We start from the raw sequence: 23338 nt of genomic DNA, 5'->3' as shown, positions 1-23338 counted from the left end.
TAAACACCTATTCCCTAAACTGCCAAAAAACCCAGAAAGGTTTTTTCTAAGTCCCTGCTGTTCACCCATATTATTAGAGTCAAGGACTTGTCCAAGGTTTCAGATCCCTTAATCATGCTAGCTTAGCTTCAGTGGTACATTTTTAGCATGTAGTTAGAACAATATAACTGCTGCTTTATGCAGCTGTGAGAAAATGTAGCTGCTTAACTCCAGTGTGCCAAACACAACATGTAGTCTTGTAAGGCTTGTAGCAACATCTGCTCTCATAAATTTGCTATAATAAGACTCTCTGGGCTGGGGTGTTGGATGTCTGACCCTAGTCCTGTCAGGGTGGTTAAATGCAATGTAGCATTCAGCCAACTGTCTTGTTTTTTGTTGGATAAATGTGTGTAAAGACACATAGAGTGTGCCTGCACGGAGGTAAGATAAATGTAAAAGGCACTTCAGTAACACTAATGCAGGTACTAAAATAATGTTATATCAGAAGGGGGTGGTATCTGGACATGTAATTTTCCAGCAGTACCTCAGTCATTTATCTTTATGCGGCATCTTGAACTGCTGCTGTGTCCAGTATCAATTTCTGCACTTTACAATATGTATCAAACCCAGGAATTTTTGCTTTGAATTTTCTCATGTGCTTCTCTTAAAAGTCAGTGAAAGGAAGCCCACCAAATAAACCTTTATTTTAGCAGATTTCTCAAAGTAATTTAATTTAATTTTTTGGAGATGGTAAGAGTCAGAATATTGGCTTGTCAATGCTGAAATACTAGATATTTTAGTGTAAAGTATCCAACATTAAAAAAATCCAAATACATAACACTAGGTGTTTCTTAAAAATTTTAGTCTGTTTCCCATTTTCCTTATTTTTGTACAAAAGTACCTATTCACCTGCTAATTGCTCAATTTTGTGTGTGTGAGTTAATTAAGTTCTAAAGTTTCACTCCACCGACCACTTCTTATTTGCTCTTTAACAAAATTTACAGCTCTAATTCACTTTCTTCATAGTACAAATGTACCTGTCTCCTCTTGGATGAAAGAATATGTTGAAGGATGCCTTCTGTCCATCCCTGACTGATACTATTAGACTCCAGCGGGCAAAACAGATGATTTAATCAACATTTTCCTGGCTTACGCTGTGTGTATCACACCCTACCCTACACAGCCAGGCTGTCAAGGAGACCATGTTTTTCAAGAAACATATACTCTTGTTCCCAAAGCAAAAGCAGATGTTTGATACCTGAGCTACTTTCGCTCCACTTCTTTCAAATTTTTCCAACCCTTTCTCTTCCTGAGAAGTATTAGTACTGCCATCATTTGGAAGGGTTCAAACCTACTTGACCCTACTAACAAGCCTTTCTGTCAGCTCTTTGTTTTCGCTTTGCTCTTACACTTCTAAATGCACTTTTTCTGCTGAAGAGGCTGGGGTAGCCACCTCTTCCTTTATCCCTGCTTTCAGGACCAAGTGAGCTTGCAGGGTTGGAGAAAACCAGAGCCCTGGGACCAGTGCCCTAAGCCCAGTGGAGGTTTCACCTGCTTCCACAGCCTTGACTCAAAATTAAGGACAGTGTGGTCTCCATGACTTCAAGTTTTAGTTTGACACTTACTTGGTCAGCTTTAGCATGTTAATTGCTAAGAAGGCAATAGGAAGAGTACCTCTAACTTTCTTTAAGTTTATTCTGTTCTCTGCTTGCTTAGTGTACTGAAGAAGTCTGTACCATTATATGGGAAGCTGGTGCAGTGGCAGCATTCATGGGATTTGGGATCTTCCCTGTGCATGTGGAAGAGCTGAAAATGTCATTTAAGGTAAGCTTTTCTATGCAAATACTTAAGCAATCCTGCTCTGCTCATCTTGTGTGCTAGTGAGTTTGAATCCAATTTCAGTTTGTGTTTCAGAGTCTTATGCAGAAATATAGAGAAAGTTTGAGCACTGTGCAAAATGTCCAGAACACAGCAAACCTCTGATCAAGTTTTCACCAGCCTGGAATCAGTGCCCTGAAGTTTTACTGCAAGCAGAAATCCTCAGGTGCATAGAGATTAACTAGACTGTGCTTTTGTAAGTCTATGTGTGGGTGACAGTTGCAGTTTTGGGGACTTGGCTGTTGTTTGTTCCAATAGGGACAGTGCTGTTCAGCTGTGATTTTAATAAGGAACTGAGAGATTCCTCCCTTCGCACGCTGAATTCCTCTTTTACAACATTACATAACTCTAATCCTGGTTTCAGCACTTCAGCAGGATGAAAGTGGCAGGTATTTGGCTCTTTTCCTGTCACATCACCATAGTGTAATGGTGGATTTAGCAGGGTGAAATGAGGATTTTCATCTCTTACCACCTCTTATGTCTGTCTCTGAAGCCAGTAATAGCCATGCCCCTTGTGGGTGTTCAGGACTGTTTTTCAGGGGCTGAAAGACTGTTCCTTTTTATGGACAGTGAGTTGAATTAAAAGTGAAGCTGCAAGTAGTTTGTCCTTGGATGAGGGAGGAAATCTTTGGTTTAGTGCTGAACTCAGCAGTCAGGAAATTGTGTAAGTTGAATACATAAGTTTTTGGCAGATGCTGTGTTTCTACGAGATTTGGAGGAGGAATTGGGATTTGAGAGTATAACTTTGAAACACTGCACTTAGAATTTAAACTGGATGCACTGCAGCAGCAGTGCTATTAAACTCTCTTTGCAACTCTCTTTCACTTTTTACTGAAGGAGTTTTAGATATTTTCAGCCTGAAAATATTATCTCCTGAAACAAAAAGAAGTAGTACACTAAGCAAATGACAGAATGAGGGACATATTCCACACTTCTGTTAACATTGATCATTAAAACTAAGAAGCTCTAGGTCAGGTCTAAAGACCACCTGGTCCCACAGTAAGTTTCTGCTGTCCAGGAGTTTTTTACACTGAATCACTGGATAAAGTATAGTTTCATATATTCTTCTTAAACTACTGAAAAAATATAGGTAGGAACTAAGATTAGAACGTCAAAACTTAACCAGGTTTCTTATTTAACAATTTTCAACTTGTGAAGTAAAAAAGGTGGGGATATGAAGAAGTTTTACAGGTATTTATTAGCAAAGTGGTAACATTTCCAGTGAATATAGCTGCTGTGTCCAGCTACCTCAGTAAGATTGTTAACATAATTACTCTAAGTCATTTTCTGAGATAAGAAAAACAATCTCTAAATTAGAAAAAATGTTGAAATCATTCAAAAACATTTTAGTGACTGATACAGAAAAAAACACTGTGTTTTGTTTTGTTATTCTTTTATTCAGTAGATACAGTTTGTAAAAGAACAAGAGCACACTGCAGTTGAACCACCAGATTTTAGTTCATGCATCAAATGGTATCTTCAAATGTGTGTTCTAAGCATGATATAGCAGCCTTATCATTATTATGTGTCTGAAACTGAGCAGATGTTCAATAAAATTGCCAGAAATACCAATGGCTCCCTAAAGTGACTTTTCTGCCAATAGGGAGAAATGCATTAAACACAGCCTTTCAACGCTATTCTCTGGGAAAAGATGACAGCCTTAAGGGCAGAAGTACACACATCTGAAATGCTACCAGTGTTGGCCTTTCCAGTGAGACTTTTTGCAGGTAACATTAAGCTTGCAAGAAGCGGCTTCCATTACTCTCTAAGTGCAGTGGCATAATAACTGAATGTATAAGGTGGGGTCTCACACAAGCTTGCAGTACAGTTTCCAGGTGTGTTAACCCTCTGTCTGTGATTGTGGCTGCACTTCATTTATTGAAATTACATCCATGATTGTTTTACATCCATCTTAAAGCATTCAGTAATTCAAGAAGGGTTATTAGGTAATGCAGACGAGGCAACATGAATATTCTGTCTGAAAGAAGTTCCTCCTTCATCTCTTTTCTCCTTTGCAACCCTTCCCTTCCTTGCTGAACTCACAAGCACTGTGCATGCAGTGACATGAGTAAATACACTGTAAACTGTTTAGTGGAAGCTGTCACATCCTCACAGCAGGAGGCAGCTCTTCATCACCCCTTCCAAGGATGGAGGCAGAGAAGTGGGAGGGAATCTCATCCACAAGATGCCAAGTGACTAAGTCAGGTGTCAGATCTGCACACACTACTTCTGGCCTCACCATGGTTTCACTGCAGCTCTAAGACAAATCTCTTTCTGTGCTCCCACTTCTTATCTGAAATAAAGGAAGTGTTTTTTTAAAAAAACTCTTTCCACCACAGATGTAAAATTAAAATAAAAAAGCTTTCTGTTCTTCTGCTGGCACTGTGTGGAAGACACATTGATATCACAGACGCATAGTGAAGACAACAAAGAGTTGGCCTGCAGTCCAGTTCCTTAATTTTAGTCACAGCAAATTATACGCTATGGCTGCCAGATGCCATTTTATACAGCTGGTTAAAAAAAAACTGAACAAATTATCATAAAATTGAGAAGTTTTCAGCTACTTAAAAGTGTACTTATTTAGAAACTGCCCATTAAGGAAATTTTCTGCTAGTTCTTCTAATGGAATGGTGTGCACTCAAGTCTTGTAAGCACGCTTTGTGTGTATGATTTTAATCTTTCTCCATAAAAGCTCTGACCAAGTAACAAAAAGTTAAAGCCTTGGGGCATTTAAAAGCATTGGTTTCATTTGTTGCACATGGTTTGTTTCCCTCCACTCTATCAGGGGAAAGCTGCACTGTGGTTGTCAGTAAAGATGCCCTGTCTGAGTGACCAGGACACATCTTTCCTGGCCTTGGCGCTTTAGAAATCTTCATCCCTGATGTGTATTTGCTTTTATTGTCATTGAACTTAGACATCTGCTGTAGTTTTTTTCCAAGCATAAGCTTTTAAGAGAACAGCTTGCCTGCACACCCCTAGGGGGTCTTACATCTATGTTCACAGTATGGGAACCTACAGCTGCCTGACTGTATTCACTCAGAATTTGAGTATCTTCAACTATAAAAGATCTCTGACATTCGGATGCAGGCAGAGTTCCTGTTTCATTGGAAACCACGGTGACCCTGACTGTGGCAAGCCATGCAGAGACAAAATTTTTCCAATGAGTTTTGTAAGGGAAGTGATTGGCTTCTCCTGTTTTTCAGTGCAGACAGTGTTTGCTTTTGTTCCCATCCTCAGCTGCACTGAAATTTTGGTTGAAGCAATGTACAGGGGTAGTGGTGGAGGGCTGCAGGGCTGGTGGGGAGTGGCCAGGACTGCCCCATGCCAAGCACAGCTGGTTTCAGCTCACTCCACTGGACCCACCCAAGGGCACAGCTGAACCCTGCAGCCACAGTGGCAGTGCCTCAGGAAAAGCCTGTGTGAGAAAGGGCAAAATGCCGCACAGCCAGTGAGGAGTGGAGGGAAGCATGTGAAAAACAGCTCTTCAGAGAGAGAAGTTAGAGAAGGAGGAGATGCACCAGGTGTCCAAGCAGAGACTCCCTGGCAGCCTCTGGAGGAGATCACGCTAGAGCAGGTATGCACACTGAAGCCCATGGAGAGAACCACACTATGGCAAGTGGACATGCCCTGAAGGAGCTGTGGCCTGTGGATACCCAGGCTGGAGCAAGTTGATCCTGAAGAGCTGTAGCCCATGGGAAAGAGCTGCCCTGGAGAACTGGAAAAGAGTGCAGAGAAAGGAGAGGCAGAGAAGAGCTGCTAAGGACTTACCACAGCCCCCATTTCCTACACTGGTTATGGGGAGGAAGCAGGGAAGTCAGGAATGAGGGAGTGAGGTTGGGCATGGAAAAAAGAGACGGGGTGGGAAAGGTGTTGTTTTGCCTTTTTTTCTCAGCATAGTACTCCATTTTAATTGAGAATGAACTAAATTAATTTTGTCCATGTCAAGTCTCTTTTGCTCATGACAGTAATTGGTAATCAATCTCCCTCCCTTTATCTCGACCCCTGAGCTTTTTCATCTTATTTTCTCCCCTGTCCTGCTGAGGAGGTAGAATGCGAGAGCAGTTGGGTGGGCACCTGGCAGCTGACCAGAGACAACCCACCACAATCATTTACAACAGAAATTGTTACACTTTAGGAGTCACTCTGGGTAAGTACAGCTACTCAGATTTATTTTTACCGCTCTATGTTACATGTTTTTAGTTGCCATGTTTTGCCTCTGTGGACAAATTGCTACCCACTTGTTTCTACAACTGTGCAGATGTAGAATAAACTCAGAAGACAGGACTACAGCACCATTCAGAGAAGCTGCAGCTCACTCTGCCCCCATTAATAAGCTGCTTTTCTCCAGCTTCCGCATATTGCTAATTCAATTTAGAAGTAAAAGCTTTCAGACACCTTTAATGTGAAAAGCAAAGATCAGATATTTTCATGCAAAGTTTGAATAGCTTCCTCATCAAGGGCCCAAGAAACTTAGAGATTTGTTTTCAGGAGTCATTTTATATTTTGTCCTAATGCTCTCTTGCAGCATCAGGAAAGTCTTCTACCTGTGCCTGTTTACTGGGGGGCTTGTGTTACTGGGAGATGCCAGCAGCTGGTTGTCCAAGGTGCACATTCACATTCTTAGAGGTTTTTCTCAGCAACACACTTCAGTTTCTCAAACTTTTCCAGGAACTGTTCTACAGTGTTAAACAGCCTGTTGTGGTTCTTCTGGTGAGTTTCATTTTAGATCAAAGGATATGAAACTTGTAATAGTGCTAGGGGGCAGGTTTATCAGTTGTCCTGGCCTTTTTCTCTGGTACTGCAGACTTATTATTTTTAAATACTCCAATGACACCTTTAAGGCATAGGAGGGCAAATCAGCTATGAAAATGTCGTTATTCACCAGCTGATGGTAAAGAACTAGTTTTCCAAGTTAGGGCTTTCTTATCCTCTTGAGTTTAATTAGTGTTCTCTCTCTGTTTGCTTTTGTTCTGTTGTTTCTCCTCTTAAATCCTTTTATACACACACAATACCCTGTCAATGTAAATACTACTTATTTTTCCTCTCAAATAAGAACAGAGATTCCTCCTGAACAATTAAAGAAGTCAAAATCATGCCACACCCATGTAAAAAGTTTTCTTTAAAATTCATTTCTATTCCAAGATGAAGTGCCACTATATAGGTGTTATTATACCTTGTGGATGCTTTTTCAAAAAAAAAAAAAGCATTCTTTGATTTATATTGTTAAATTTATTAAGGAAGTATGTTTAATACTTCAGAGAGCCTTAAGTTATGTGAAGCAGACAAAAAGGTTAAGCCTAATTCAGATAACCTTTCAGTTATTGTTGTAAAATATTTTGGCAGTCAAAGCTATCAAAAGGTTAATGAAGAAAGAATTTAGTTCACTTAAATGTTTTTTGTGGATTTTTTTGGGGAGTTGTGAATACATTAATTTCTTTGATAACAGGCTGGAAAATTTGTTCTCAAACTCAATAATACAAAAGCAGGGTGCTTAATTTTGAGTAAATCTTCAGATTGAAAGGATTTTCTCTAGGAGGTGTATCCTGTGTCTTGGACAAATCACATCAACATGGTGATTTTTAAGAACTATGAGTGAAGTAAAATTAGTCTATTAGAGGTCAGTTTTCCAGGCTCATACAAACAGCTCTTGCTGTCAAGAATAGTTCACATATTTCACTGTGAAGTGCTTTGCAAGGGAGAGTCCTGGTTTGGTAAGTAAATGATCTTTGGAGTACTTGGAATACTTTTTCCTTTTTGTATGTGTTATGGAAAAGAATTTGGTAAAATCCTTATGCTCACTGTTGTGTGCTGAACATGTGATTTTTAGGGACTAAGAATGTTTTCCTATCATCCCATATCTTCCTAGTATTTTCTACCAATTCAGTGAATATTGTATTCTCTCAGAAAATGAAAGTTTGGAACAGATTAAAATGCCAGCTCACGAATTTGGAAGTTCAGATGAGGTGTCTATTTTCACCTAAGTATAATGGCTGAGAGGAACCTACTTGGTTTCACAAATGTAATATGTAACCTCCACTTCTTAAGCTAAAGAGCACATTTCTTTTCATGAAATTAAACCTTCAGACAACTTTGGAACATCAATCACTTTTTTTCCTCTTGATTTCTTTTTAAATTTTGATTGTAAGTCTAAGTCAAATTTTTCAGAGCTTAGAGTACAAGTGGTTTACTCTTAACAATGAATGCTGATATTATGACCTGTTACGTAATGATGAAAATACTTTAAAAATGCAAAAAAGAAATCTGTAATACATCAGTAAAATTGTCTGGAAGCAATGATCTTTACTTTCCAAACTCTAACAGATATCCTGTGCCTTTATTTTAATTGCATGTGCTGATTAAGCATTACTTTCCTCTTTTAAATGCACTGAAGTCGTGCCTTCCGACTCAAAGAGTGTAGTTTCTTATTGTAAGTCCTGTAATGTGTAGTTTTGTCAGGTTTTCAGACTAAAACACAGAGGAATACTTGTTAAAAACCATTTGAATAAATGTTGTTCCTGCTGGTATTTTTTCATAAAGTTTCTCAGGAATTACAGCAGCTAGGAACTATCTTGAGATTGCTGTGGTGGCATGAAACAACTTTTGTGCACAGTCAGTGCTGCATAGCACAGTGGTGATGAATTTCCTCTTGAGGAATATAAACTATGAAAGGTCAAAAGGTCTTCACGCATCTTTCATTTAAATTAAATTCCATGCTGGTTTTATTTTTGTGTGTTACCTCTCAGGATGTAATACCAAATGCTGATAGTAAGATAAAAAAGATGTTGTTTTCCTTTTTGTTTCCTTCATCCTTCCCTATTAACAGACCTTGCTCTAAACTACCCAGGGTTCTTCTGACAACAGTAAAGCAGGAGTGGCAAAAGTCACGAGTTTTTTCAGCCTGAACTTACTAATGTAAAAAACTAGCATTGTGGTTGGTCAAAGGTTCAGACTTTGGATATGCTACAAAGTTACTGTAATCACGAGTCCATTCTGCATTAGTTGCTGTTGACCATACATGAACCTTGCAGGCCACTGTTTGCATGTCCTCTGTTATGGATTATTAACCACGGTGAGTTAACTAGCTAGTAATTCTCTACACGCTGATGAATTTTTATAGGAGTTCTTAGCAGAAATACATTTTAAAGGAAGTTCAGGGTTGCCTTTAGCTATGATATAAAACAAAACAGTCTGTTTAGATTATAAAGACTATTTCATACTGTTTAAAAATGAAAGAGAAAAATTCTATCTGTCATCATATCTACAAAACAGACTGTGCTTACGAACTGCAGCAAAACTATGAGCTGCAAACATAGCTTTTCAAGGAAAACTTAGTAGCCTGAAGGGAAAAATGGCAGAAATACTGCAGTGCCTTCATAGGGCAAACTACATTTGATTTTCAAATATTTTTTGTTATTGAACAAAATAAGAAAAATGTGGCTGGTCCTGGGCTTCCAGAGTAAGGAGCATGTCCATCGATAAGCACAGATATGTACAGACAGCAGAGATGTCTATCTATGGATTATTTGTGGGGAGACATCCCCTGGTGCACTGGAGTTGAACCTGCTCCTGTTTACCACTGAGTCCCTCTGTGCCCATGTGCTCAGTGGGAAGATGATGCCTGGTGCACCATGAATTCCTCTGCTTGTTCCCTTTGTGCTGGTCTTGCTGCTCAGGTAATTCCAGGCTCTACCCCAGGGAGGGACTGGTAGATTACATGCAATTACTGCTATCAAATCAAATTATGATTTCTTTTCAAGGCTAATACTACTAAGCACGTTATGTATGTTCTTCAAATTGTTTGTATAACCACTTTACAGATATTAATTGTGAAATTGTTTCATTAATTCCTTTTGATGAACTTTATGATATTTAGTATCCCTCTGAAGGATATAAGTTTTATTTATCCTATCTCTCTTTCCCACGTAGGGTAGGGGAAAGGGGATGGTTGCCTTTTTTTTTTTTTTTAAGATAGAACACTGTGTGTTGTGTAAGAGTTCCAGAAAGATTATGGATTAACGGTGTCACCTTAATACTTTAGAAAGGGTTTAAGTAGCATTAGAATATTACTTAAGTAACCTTAACGACAATTTAGAAACCACTTACAAAACTAATTTTAAAAGGCATCTAATAAAGTTTGAGAACCACTCTTTTGTCCCTGTATGCTCCATGACTTTTGTAGTAGATTTCTGCATATGTATTGTTTTGTCACTTAAGAAAACAGGTGTCGGACCTAACACAATTACAAGGCACTAATTTACAGGTTTCTTACTGGGTATTCAGAATTGCATATTTTCACATACAAGCACACTGAGAAACTTATAAGTAAATTAAAAAGAAAAGTGTCCTAATAAAGAAGCATTAAGCATGTGTAAAAAAAAATTATGGGAAGATGCAAATAGAAACTGTACAGAAAATATAATTTACCATCAATGCTTTTATGATAATTATGCAACTTACAAATAAAGTGAGTTTGCCTGTATTGTACCCAGACATCCATCTAAGACAGGACCCTCAGAACACCAACATTTTTTCCAAAATGACTTATCTTCAGTCAGTCTGACTACCAGCTGAATAAAGATAAGCCAGTTAAACACTCTCTGGGTCATGTCTGGCGTATAAAAATAGCCACACTTCACTAGACAGGTCAAAGATACTTCAGGTCCACTGTCTTGTCTCTGGCAATAGCCAGGAGCACATGCCTAGGGAATAGACATTCCTTAGTCACACTCTGCTTCCAGCAGCCTATGACCTGGAAATAAGTTCCACAAATGGGTTAAATGGACTTTTCCTCCATGAAATTATCTATTTTTTTTTACTCGTATTTACTTTTAGCCTCCATACCACCTTGTGCTAATCAGTCCCACATTATAACTACAGACACTTTTTTCTTAAAGAAATCTGATTCTTTCTCAAACTATTTTGCAGGAATATTTCACAGAATTCCAAAAAGACTGTCTTGAGGTTAAAGGAAAGTAAGACTTTTCAGTTCAGTCATCTGTGATTTTTACAGCTATAGTTAAGGCTGTCACTGTAGTAAAGGGATCAAATAAAAATTCTAAATGGTGCTGTCTTCCTACATCCATAAGTCCAAACATCTTATTCCTGTGGCTTGTAGAGGCTGATAGTGCTAATATGAAACACTGAGAGAGACTTAGGGAGAATTTAGCTATGGGGAAAAGTGGGGGACAGAGTTTAGTCCCTTGAATCTTCTCTCTAAAATAGATGTGGATTTCTCTATCCTGATATTATTGTTCTCATTGTCTGCAATTTCGTGTTTCAAACGCTTCATTAAACTTTCCCCTATATCTTATGGCATCATCTGTAGAAAACTTGAAATTTCCTAGATATATTTTATCAGACCCTCAAGGGTTTTTGCTTCATGATGTGTCAATAACTTTGAGTCCCCACTATTACATATGAAGGTGCAAGTATGTCTAAATATTACATATGAAGATCTGGTACAGTGCCAAGAGATTCCACGTGACCTGGATGGGTTTATCCAATCATATTCAGTGGAAAATAAGCACATGGCGTATCTTTGATACAGACACTACTCAGGCGATAGGTTTCTGTTTGCAAGTGTTGATGTTGGATTAAAGTCTATAGAATTAAATTCTGGTTTTTACTCTGATGTATAATTTCAGCTTCTTCTTTCCATGACTCATGTTTATGGCAGAATTTAATATAAAATTTTTTTATCCTTTCTTGAAGTGCCTTACATTCTCAAAGTCCTGCCAGTCCCTCTGCTATCAGTTTCTTTGCTTCTTCCAGTTTTGCCTTTCCTCCCCTTTGTATCACATTTCCTACAGACCTACAATGCAAGTTCTTCTCTACCTCTGCATTCTCCCTCATTTTACTTCTAGACTTTGCTTGGAGGGTAATACACATGAAGAAATGTAATGCCCAGCTAACCTGGATATGGAGATGCAATAAATCTGAGAAAACTGTGCTTTAAATAGTGAAGTAACTTTTCCTGAGTGAAAGTGAGGATTTTAAATGACTAAAAAGAACAGTGTTGCCAGCATAGCCCTTCTAATCTGTGTGAACTTCATCACTATAATCCCTCAGTAAAGCTATTCTAATAGGAACGTGGCCAACAGAAATTCCTCTACAAGCAGTTTCTTCTCCTACTTGCACTTAATTCGAACTTCCATGTTTCCATTTTATTCTGGGTTATTGCACTGCTTCTTTAAATATTCTGGCTGTTTTCTCTTACTTCTTTTTTAATTACGACCTTTGCTGATAAGCATCTCATGCTTGTTCATATGCTTATTTTGTCAAATGCTTCAGTGTAAAATTTAAGGTTTTTTTTTTCAGATTCATCAAATAGGTAATTTACAATAGCTTGATGATTATCTTGAAGAATTATTTCAGTAAATGTAGATTTTTCTGACATTTTAACCTTGTCTTCCAGAAGAACAATCACAGCAGAGTTAGGAGATTCTTCCATTCCATATGGAAGAAATATGCATGTTTTCAAGGAATGAGATGGGACTGAGATGGCATAGTTTTTGATACTTGCATTTATGCTGTTGCTTTTTTCAGAAGAATGTTTGAAAATTGAAACATATAAAAAATTATTGCAGACCCCTGTATTTACCAAAAAAAAAAAAAAATCATCATCTATGGCTCCTGAAACTTATGTTCAAACTTTTGATTTTTTTTCTTTTGAATACTGCTATTATTTCAGGGGATCAGGGAAAGGAAGTTTAAGTAACAACAGAGTTTTTTAAAACTCCCTCTTCTCATTGAACAAGCAATTTGGCTGATATACACCAGAAAATTCTGTGTCGGCATTTCCAGTTCCTAGCTGCTGAAAATTTAGATTTGATGAACAATAAAAGGCTGAAGATTGACACTTCAAGCTACCTTTCTTTTGCTTGGTTATTACAAATACAGCATTCTTTGCCTATGAGTGATATTTTGAAGTGGAGTTTTTACAAATATCACTTCACATGTTTCATATTTATTCTAGTTTAATCAATATATCATATAGAAAATCCCTGCTGCTTCTTAGTATTGAAGGTCTTGATCTTATAACTGACAGCACATTAGTGGGCAGCTTTTGTTGCTCTGGGGAATCTGTTGAAAGCGGTGCAAGGGAAGACTAAAGATTAAAAAAAAAATCACCTTTTAATGATAGCTATGGTATATGTCACTGTTGAAGTCCTTCAGTGTGCTTCTTTCCCTTTTCTCTCCCTCCTCAGCAGCACTACCCTGACTGGCTGCACACTCTAGTTTATGCAATGTGGTTACAAATATGTTTTGAAAGTCTGTTCCAGTGAGAGTCTAGCTTGTTGTCCTTTTGCAGTAAAGGCTTGTACCCATTTCTGAGAATACCTTGCAATTCTTATCTTACATAGTTAGCATGTCACAGCTCTTTGTTTGCCTGAAGAATTCAACTGACTTCGAAATGTCCACGTGAACCTGTGTGCCACGGCATAGAGCCTGCCCTAAACTTCATGCAGCATGAGCATCTCGCCCATCTGACTATGCCACCCTCACTGCTCACACCCCACAGGTGCACCACCACTCATCCCTTTGGCACCCAAAAAACAGGTCTCATGACACGTCCAACAGCAGCGTTCACCTTCTTTGCAGTCTTAAGATCAAATTTGTCTCTCGCGACTGTTGACGTGGCTTTTGCCACTGAACCAGTGTGAACCTCGACCCAGAGGAAAATTCATCTCGTGCAGCTGCACAGCACCCCAGGGCAGCCAGACTGTGCAGAGAAATGCTGCTCAGGTGGTGCTCTCTGTCCTCTTGTGATGCACCACGGGAGTGCCGCTGGTGAGACAGCACCTTTGCAGTGGGTTGAAGTGTAACAGTTGTATTTTAACATTCTACCACGACTAGTGCATGCCACAGTATGCACTGTAAGGCTTAAAGCTGTAAAACTGTACAGTGCTATCTACCACAATACAGCACAGATGTTATGGCACTACAAGTTTGCACAAACAATTTGAAGCAGCAGAAGCAGCAGTCCAGCACCCCTTCTACTGCTGGCCACCCTTTTCCACCCTTGTTTTATCTGTTCTCTTGTGGAACCCAAAGTTTTGTGAGACCAGGCAATGCAAAAATGTAAATAATGTTGTCTAAAGCTAACTATATTTTTTAGTATTCAGCCTATATTTATTAGTATTCAAAACTTATTCAATTCAAGCTTTTGCCTGGATCTGTCCTTATACTTTTTCCCAAATGCAACCACAAACATTCATGCTGGCCTAAGGGAAGGGAATGGATGGGATTGAACGAGCAGTGGCAGTGGGGGAGCAATTTTTAGGACATTAGCTTACAGAAGACTGAGATGCTTGTAGAACTGCTGTCTAAAGACAATGGCAAGTTTTTTGTGCTTAGTGTACAGCTACTTTCAGGTTTTTCAAGTTATCCAAGTCAAATTGTGTTGCAGTTTTGATTTTTAAGGTAAGATTTGGATCAGGGTACATACAGAAGTAATAAAAATGAAAAGTCATTTACTACAAGGCAGCTGCACAAATCGTATCCGAGTATTAAAATGGGGTTGAAGTTTTAGTTAAAACTTTGTGAATTACTAAAATGAAGGTTTAGAAACTACTCTGAATATTCCTGCATGTTGCCCTTTCAATACCCACCCAGTTTAAATTATTTTAGCACCACAGGTGCCAATGCAAGATATAATGCAATGGTATAATCAGTTCATCTGAGGCTCTGCAGACTGACTGTGCACAAAGATTGTAATCAGCTGATAAAACCATGGGGCACTAAAACTGGCTGCCAGTAATCTTGCTAGGGTGCTATATTTACTTAGTCTATTCTGGTAGCGATCTGTAAGAGGTTTAAAGTAGCTCTCGAAGGCAGAGTTGGTGTTTGAATGATCATTGTTTGGAAGCAAGAATCAGCATTTGGATGAATAGATACTGAAAAAAGTTACCTGGTATGTTTGATGCAATGGGTGCTGCTGGATCAGCAGATGACATTAATGCTATGGAAATTCACCACTGGTACACAAAATTTATGAAGGAATGCCCATCTGGACAACTTTGTCTACATGAATTTAAACATGTCCTGGATCTACATGGACTTACTCCGGAAGCTAACAGCTATGTTGAACAAGTATTTCACACATTTGACATGAATAAGGTAAGAATTCATTCCTGACTTCCTGGCTTTCTTGTGGCTGTATCATTTGATGCACTCAGCAACGTGTCTCAGAGAGCTGGCGATGCTCTCTACTCAGAAATAATGAAAGTGATTCACAGGTGATGCAATAGAAAATTATGAGCAGATAAACATGAGTGGCAGGCAAACAATTTCGAATGCTCTGTTCCCCATTCATTTTGCCAACTTGAAAGTTGCGTAGTTATTCTAGTACATGCTGATTGTTTCTCATCTATGAAAGCGAGATTTTTATGATTATTTCCAGTGTGCATTAATAATTGAAATTTTTATTTATATAACTGCTCAAAAAATCTTTCTAAGTAAGTTGGTTTGGTTGGATTCATAGGTATTAATGTTTTAAGATTATGCAACGTACACACAATATGATTTCTTCAGTTGCTGGATTCATTCTGAGCACCTTCTGCAGATTAATTCAATCTCCCTTTTCCAGACACTTCTGTCTGCTTTAGATCCATCATCCCAATTTTACTGCTTCACATTCTAGGTCATCCTAAAGATACATCTAGCAGTTGTTAGCTGCATTGCTGTCTTATGTTCTTCATACTTGGTGTTCCTACAGGTTCCTTCGAGCCACAAGACTCATCCACAAGATTGTGCCTTGTTATTTTCCTCTTAAGCCAAAGTAACACTTTCTATCAAATGCTGCTAAGGAAGCAAAGAGTCATCTGTAATTCCTACAAAAGTATTTGTTCTTGGCTAAAATAAGGTTTAGGCTGAATTATCAGTACTACAAACTCAGCTTTCAGATAATAGACCAGATAAGTCCACCATGGTATAAAAAAAATTATTTAAAAAAAAATAGCATTAGTGTTCTCTACCCACATAATTTATCTCAAAGAGTTCAGAGATGTTAAGGAAAATGTGTTATTACACTACACAAATTACTTTAGTGATAGGTTAAAACTGGTCCAAATAGTAGCCAAAACTACTCCAAACAGTTTCCAGCTCCAGAAATGGCCTTTCTGTTCTTCATTACAGAAATAATTATATTTGTTTCAGAAAGTGCTGAGAGTATAAGGTACCTCATGTGCTCTTACATCCAACATTAAATTTCTTGTATGATGCCCAGCAGACTAAGAATTCCCAGAGTCACTAGCTCTGTTACACCATTTTCTTGTTATGCGTATTTCCACACGCACCTTCACCTCCAATTCAGCTTGATTTTTTGGATTTATGTGATTCTTTCTTGCATAATCTTCAAGGACTGTTCCTATAAAATCAGGCTCATTGCATGCTCTTTTCTTCCCCCCATCAATCACCAGATGGTTAAACATACCGGAATTTGATTAAGTAGCATCACCTAACTCAATTAACATGCTAATTACAGATCATGAACAAACTTCCAGTCCACAAACATGGAACCTGACTGACGGAAATTGTCAGCTTGCTGTGTTCTTTTCAACTAATAAATCAATGCACTAAGTTCCCTAGAAAAGCTTTAGGAATGCTAACCTTGGACAACACCCTTGGACACTGTCTGAGCTCATCTGGGAGCTTTTCCAGTTTAGCTCTAAAGTGTGCTGCAAAAAGCCCTTAACACACCAGTGCTCTTGAAATTATTCGGAAATACTCACAAAATTTATTTTAGACAAATAGTTTCAAAGCAACTACTGACTTGAGGACACTTCAGAAAGTTGAGCCTGCAGCTGGTTTTAGTTATTTTTCAGAAAACTGGACTGTGAAATAAACACTCCCTGAAATCAGGCTCCTGTCAGGAAGATAGTGTACCAGTGCAGGGCTGACCACAGGCACAGGGAGATTGAGCCCTTGCCAAGATGAGATAACCGAGGGTTTGAAGAGAGAGGAAGAAAGTAAGTAGCCTTCAAACAGTTCTGTGCCAACAGAAAAGCCTGGGAGAACTTGTCACTAGTGCTGATCCTGGTCTCTATATTTGGAAAATATCTATTGTACTCAGCAAATAGTGCATCCAGTACAGGCAGGTAGCACAAAATAAACCAGATAGCAACTTTCAGTTGGACCAGGGTTGCTTTTCAGCTTGCCCCATTCAGCTTTCTCCACCATTTGTAGTCTTTGCAATACTATTGGAAATCAAAATTGTTACAGTTTTCTTCACTTGTTTATATTACCTGTTTATATTACTTGTTTATATGTACGTTGAGAATGTACATATAAACTGTTTATTCTAACAGTTGAAATGTTACAGTTGTGAAGAATACTTATTTAGTATTTAAGAGGTTAATTAAGAGTACCTTTTTGTAAGGAAAAACCATTTTGCAAATGTAGCTAGTAACTTCTATGAAGACAAGCTTTATGTGCACCTGGGACGTGCCTCAGCAGAGAAAGAGCTCCAAACCAAAAAGGTGGTGAGCTTTGGGGGTCTTGGGGGTTTGGGTTTTGGGTTTTGTTATTGTTTTTTAATGGGACAGTGCCTTTTGGTTCATTAGTTTTTGACAAGTTACCAATTACAGGGCCCTTCCCCCACTATAAGGAGCTTAGCACCCAGGGAGCAGTTTGCTCAACTTATCTGATGAACATTAAGATGTATGCCTTAAACTTTTCAGGTTATATACACATCAGAGTTTGACTCTTACTACCAATCAATCTCTCATCCCCTTCGCCAGTTTCCCCACAACTTTTTAATGAATTGGCATATTTCAACCCAATTTCAAAGAGTAGACATTTCGGTTTATTAGTTCCTAATGTTTTCATAAAATTTGGCAGCTGCATAGCAGGGACACACCCAGAATGAATGCCCCACTCATGCAAGATTCAGCTTTTATTCCTTGTTTAAGGCAGCAGTTGGCTGGCAAAATGATCAGGCAATTGTTTCCTTTTGTCTGGTGAGGATATAGGGAGGAGCTGGGGTACCAGGATGTGAGGATTTAGGGGACAAAAGACATAGTTTGTGCTAATCTAGGCTTTTGTTTTTCTGTTCCCAGAAGGGCTTGTTTAATTAATGTTACGTTTTAGACAGAAAAAAATGTTTCAATTTTTTATCCATCTGGAAGTCTTCCCACAATTTTAATGAAATTTAACAATGATTTGGCCTTTAGGGCTTCATAAAATCCACTATAAAACTGCTTATGCTAGGTTTATAACCTCATTACTTAATAATGAGCTCCCACTAAATATCTGATATTCATTTCCAGTTTTGCAAGATATTGTAACAATCCTCCATTAGCTACTGTAATCTTAGGCATAGATTTTATTGTGTATTTTCTTAATTGAGCTGTTGCTCACCTGCAGCAATAGGACCAGGCAAAGTTATTTAGAAGGCAGAACAGGAATGGCACATTTAGAATTGTTAAATACACAAGATTGTATAGTCTATATCCATTTGTAGATGGAAATAAAATGAAGGATGTGGCATCTACTCCCAGATAAAAGGCTGTCAAGTTTTAATATTTGTCCAATCTATTTGTATAATTTAGTCACTGGAAAGGCTTAAACACTTAGAGAAATAAATCAAGTGAAACAGAATATTTTACCTGAACATTTTACTTTTTCCTTTTTAATAATAGAAAAAAATTATTTTTTATGAAATGGCAACAGTCTAGTTTTTAATGAAGTGGCAACAGTATAACTACATGATTCAGGTACAATACATAACATCTAGATAAGCTGTAGCTCAGGTTTTTTTCTTCTCTTGCCTTGAATAAAATCTTGTGAAAGCCTCCCTGAAAATCCTGTGGCAAACAAGAACCAGGACCTCTCAAGCTGCACCCCAGGATTTCATAAGCCTCCCCTTTGAGATTCACACTGCATCTGTTTAGTTTGATATGATGTGTATATCTATCTGTTGTAATTTATGTTTCCTGTGAAGTCATTCTGTTGGGCTTCAGGCTGGCTTAGGGGACTGGTCTACGTAAGAAGAATGAGCTGTTGGCATACCAGCTTGCCAAGAGTAACCCATTTGGGATTTTTATGTCTTGGCACTGGCTTTCTCAGTAACACTATCTTCATATTGTTCTTGATCATTCTGACTACATCGACACTCCTAACAAGAGCATGGCTTATGTGCAGTGCAATCAAAAAAGCATTTGTCTTCTGGATTCTGCTCTTAATACAAAAATCCAGCTCAAGACTCCTTTCCACGTTAAGCAGAGACTAAGAATATTATTTCAAGATGACTCAGCTCCTTTCAAGTTAGATGTACCAAGTCTCTCTGCCCTGCTTTATACATCAATGGGATAACAACCTATCTGATTAAGTCAGTGGAAACTAACTCTTTCTTAACAGAATAAACAGATTGTGAAAAAAACTACACATAAATTAAGGTTCTGAAATGGCATAACATGTGGAGATATAAAAAGTCATTATCATTCAGACTGTCTTGCCCACAGCAGTGCTATTATATTTTGAAGTTGAAAATTGCAAGGTTAGTTTTCTTTTGTTTTCTTCCCCACCCCTCTACCCCCTTCCAAATTCTTTGTGTTATTTTTCTTCTGCTGGAGGATCAGATTTTTTCTGCCGCCTTGATGGTAAAAATTGTTGCCAGATCTTTGATGTTAGTGGATGAGAAAAAGATTTTGGGATCTAATTTCTTGCAGCATGCATTTGGCATTTAGGAAGTGAGATTCCAAGCAAACAGACTTTGGTGTCTGCGAGCTTCTCCCTGAACCTGAAGTTGCTCAAGGTGCCTCTCTCATCTTCCAGCTTCTATGACACTGAAAGTGCCATGCTTTAAATATTCAAATTTCTATCTCTGTATTATCTGAAAATCCATCACTGAGACTGCAAACAGAATGAAGAGAACGTGTGCGTTAAGTGGATTATGCAAATGAAGACTTATGATTACTTTTTAGTGCTCTTACTCTTTCAGAATTATATACATAAGGACACATTCCTAGTTCTTTTTAACCTTAGGATTATATCAAAAGTGCTTATCCCATGCTTAGTTTAGATAGGATGTTAAATCAAAGTATGTAGTTTAAATTGTAGAGTCATGAAGAATCTATTCTCAGTAAAAAGTCCCCTTCTTGAATTTCACTAGCTCCTATTTATATCCTTTATTCAGGTTCTGTTGTGTGAGTTTCAGCACTGTTTGTATTTAAATAACTTGATATTTTCTGCGAGAGATTATCAGAACATTTTTTTCAATGCTAATGGTACATTATTTTGTACATTATTTTCTGTTTGTACATTATTTTCCTTCATCTGGATGAACACTTACTGGCAGAGTCACCAGAGTCACCAAACACATCACTACTATTTTGCAGAATTCATGATTATGATTCTTCCTGTCTTCCAAGAGGTTGAATGCAAAGTCCTCCAAGCAAAGCACAGCAACACCATTTCACAATTTGGGAAGCATTCAAATTCATCTTACTGCATTTTTAGTCCAAAGCATTTTGAGTCTAGTAAGAGTGCCAAGGCTGCAAACCTGACACAGGCTCTTACAAACATGAGCACTAATGTCATGTTTTGTCTTCAAGAGAGTCCCTGCAAAAGCAGGATGAGCCCTGAGAACATGTCAAGTTCACTCCAGATGGAGAAGGACCCACCTATTGACAAGCTCTTCAAAAATTTACTGAGTTTGTTTTCTTGTAGGTGGAGCTGGATGAGAGTCTTAAAACCCTCATGTTCTCCTTTTCACTATTGGAAGGTTGTGTGAATATTGTTGTCTTCCTTCTCCATTTTAAAAATTACTTTCCCTGCCATTTCCAAGGCAAGATGGAAATAAATGTCCAAGGAGTGGAAGGAGGAAACAGCATCTCATCCCTTCTTTGTGCGTTAATTGAAAACATTGTGGAACTGAAATGCAAGTTGCAGAGAAAAAGTGTTGAAAAGATAGTTAAAATCTTAACAGGAGATTCAGAAACAGAGCCAATACTTGGACAAAAGCAACACAGGGGAAAAAATGTGTTTGTTTGCTTGTCTGCAGTGAGAGGGAGAGGAGGCTGGCAGTGGCAGCCGCAAGACCCAGCCCCTCAGGGTGTCTCCCCGCAGGGCCTGTCACTCCACTGGCCCAGAAAAGCACTCGAACAGGGATTATTAGACAGAAATATCTTTAGCGACCACGACCAGCCCTTGTCTTTCGAACTCGGGCCACTAGGAGGTGCTCAGTGTCTGCTCAGTTTGGGAGAGACTTCAGGCACCCAGAAAGGAAATGTCTCCAATCAAAACAACGGTACCTAATTAGGGAAGACAGCCTCGCCTTTTAATTAAATGTTTGCTGATGACTCTATTGGCTTGGTTTTCCCTTTTCCAAAGTGTTTAACTCAGTGGATATGATTGCTAGTAGCGGAGGGGAGAAAAAAAAAAGGAAGGAAAAAAAAAAGGATGATTTAATATCAAAATTTATTCCAAATACCTGTGTTGTGGTAGGCAGATAAAAACAGGAAGCTGGGATTTAGAGTTATTTAAGGATCTACGTGTAACATTATTAAGTGGAAAAATCCAATTTGTCTAAGATGAAATCCTTCATGAAAATAGCCTGTGGCATCAAAATGTTGTTGGGGCAGGGTCAATTTGGAGATAGTACTCTCAACATGAAGATTTTTGGGGACCCCTCCTTCAGTTTATCAGTATGCAAAAGTTCAGGAATTTCTTTTCTTCTTATTTCTTCCAGTTGAAGCCAGGACATTTTGTTGACCTCTCAGATCTTCCCTGCATGAGAGGCCTCTTTCCCATCATTTCTATTAAGAACACTGAAAAATAACAGTTTAACTGTGGATTGCTACTCTCACTTGCAGTTCCCTGATGTCCACCTGGCAAGCTGCAGCCCAAGCTCTTGCCAATCATGAGTCCAGGAAAATCAGTGAATTTGCAATAGCTACAAAAACAAAGTATTCCTGACTTTTCCTCCTGTCAAAGGAGGATGCATCTCTTTGGCAATTAGAAACCTTGATGAACAGCTTCAGCAGTGGGCCCTCATTGTGTTAAGTCTTGAACTCCCAATGAAAAATGTAAAGCTGGTATCTCAGAGCTCTTCCCATAATCATTAAAACTAAAACAACTGCTCTACAAATGTTTCTGTGGGAAGTACAAGACTTGTTATTTCATTATACATGGTCTGCTCGTTATTTAAAGATACTGGTGCACTGTAGCATATGTGGTGAACAACACCCACAAAATCACGTCAGTAATTGGCTTAATGACCAAAAAAACATCTTAAACTAGATTGTTCACAACTAAGATAAGAACAGTTGACTATATCATCACCAGGACATGTATCATTGAGGTAGATTCATAATCCCCATGTCAGGAATAATCAAACAGTAGTACAAAAAGAAATCAGACATAATAGACTCCTATAGATATATTTTTAAATGGTCACTGCCTTTTTTCAGTTTAAAATCCATACACAAATTCAAAGGGTTCATTGTTTGTAGAACTACAAAAGCAAGCACACAAGGAATGTGGCTGTGAACTAGCAAAGCTGTGCCAGTGCTTGATCAGTGTTTTCACTGAGAGAATAATTAAGCAATTGTGTGTCCCACAATGGTGCCAGGGTTGAAACACCACAGAAATTAGCGATGACCTCTCTTTTCCCCATCCCCATGCTTGAGTTAGCATAAATTTGGAGAGTCCTGTCACCTCAGGTAGACAAATTAGGGGTTGTGTACTACTATAAATTTGCCTCATTGGGGCAAAAGCTTTCTGGTGTATGAGGGAGAGGAAAACAATCCTTAAAAGTAAGCTACATTCTGATGAAGATAGGAGAAGGAAAGGCCAGCTCGGTCCTCCTCCTTTTGTAATATGCATAGGAGGAGAAGTGTGGAATTGAGAAGCTAAACACTCATCGAAATAGTTAGAAAACTGTAGAGTGGTCCGTAGAGAGAAGATGGTGATTGTTGGGACCTCACAGTTTGGGTCTTAAAAAAAATCCCAAACAACAAAAACCCACTATAACCTCAAACTGTTAAAGCCTTCATAGGTAAATTTTCTGACTAGGATAGGCCATTCTAGTTCTTCCTGGAGGATAACCTCCTCTTTCCACAATTTTATATCTTGTCCAGATGACTCTTTCACTTGGGCAGCATAGGTAGTCCCTCTGGAAACACCCCACCTTAGCTGGGAGGTAGATTGCATCTACCTTAAGAGACAGAAATGGTCACTGAAGTTGGCTACAGATGAGTAGCCACGTGCCTGTGGGGAGCTGGCAAGGTAGTTAATAGAGGGAGATGGAAGGAAACTGTGCTCTTAAGTAAGTTGGCTAGTCAGAGACGTGGGAATGCTTTCTCTGGTCCTGCCCACACAGCTCCCCTCTGTAGCCAAAACGAGCAGTGGCAGATCTCCATATACACTCAGCACCAGTAGGATCCAGCATCTGATTGCAATGGAATTCTGGGAAGAAAGGGAATGGAGAAAGAGAGAAATGGGGCAAAATCCAGAAGCATGATCTGAGTCACAGAGGAGA

The 23338-nt window shown here is 38.6% G+C and overlaps 1 protein-coding gene across 1 annotated transcript in view; it reads left to right on the top strand.

Moving 5' to 3' along the window:
* The first annotated feature begins 14772 nt into the window (after nt 1-14772).
* GUCA1C (guanylate cyclase activator 1C) overlaps nt 14773-23338 on the top strand; it is a 35128-nt gene continuing 26562 nt past the window's right edge. The window contains exon 1 of the mRNA XM_008920865.3: nt 14773-14976. Within this exon, the coding sequence (XP_008919113.1) occupies nt 14773-14976 (204 nt within the window). The remainder of the gene's footprint in view (nt 14977-23338) is intronic.

Source organism: Manacus vitellinus, unplaced genomic scaffold (genome assembly GCF_001715985.3).
Source record: "Manacus vitellinus isolate BGI_N305 unplaced genomic scaffold, ASM171598v3 scaffold_34_pilon, whole genome shotgun sequence".
Classification (NCBI taxonomy): domain Eukaryota; kingdom Metazoa; phylum Chordata; class Aves; order Passeriformes; family Pipridae; genus Manacus; species Manacus vitellinus.
The sequence above is the reverse complement of the archived record's forward strand: the minus strand, read 5'-3'. Positions and strand labels throughout refer to the sequence as shown.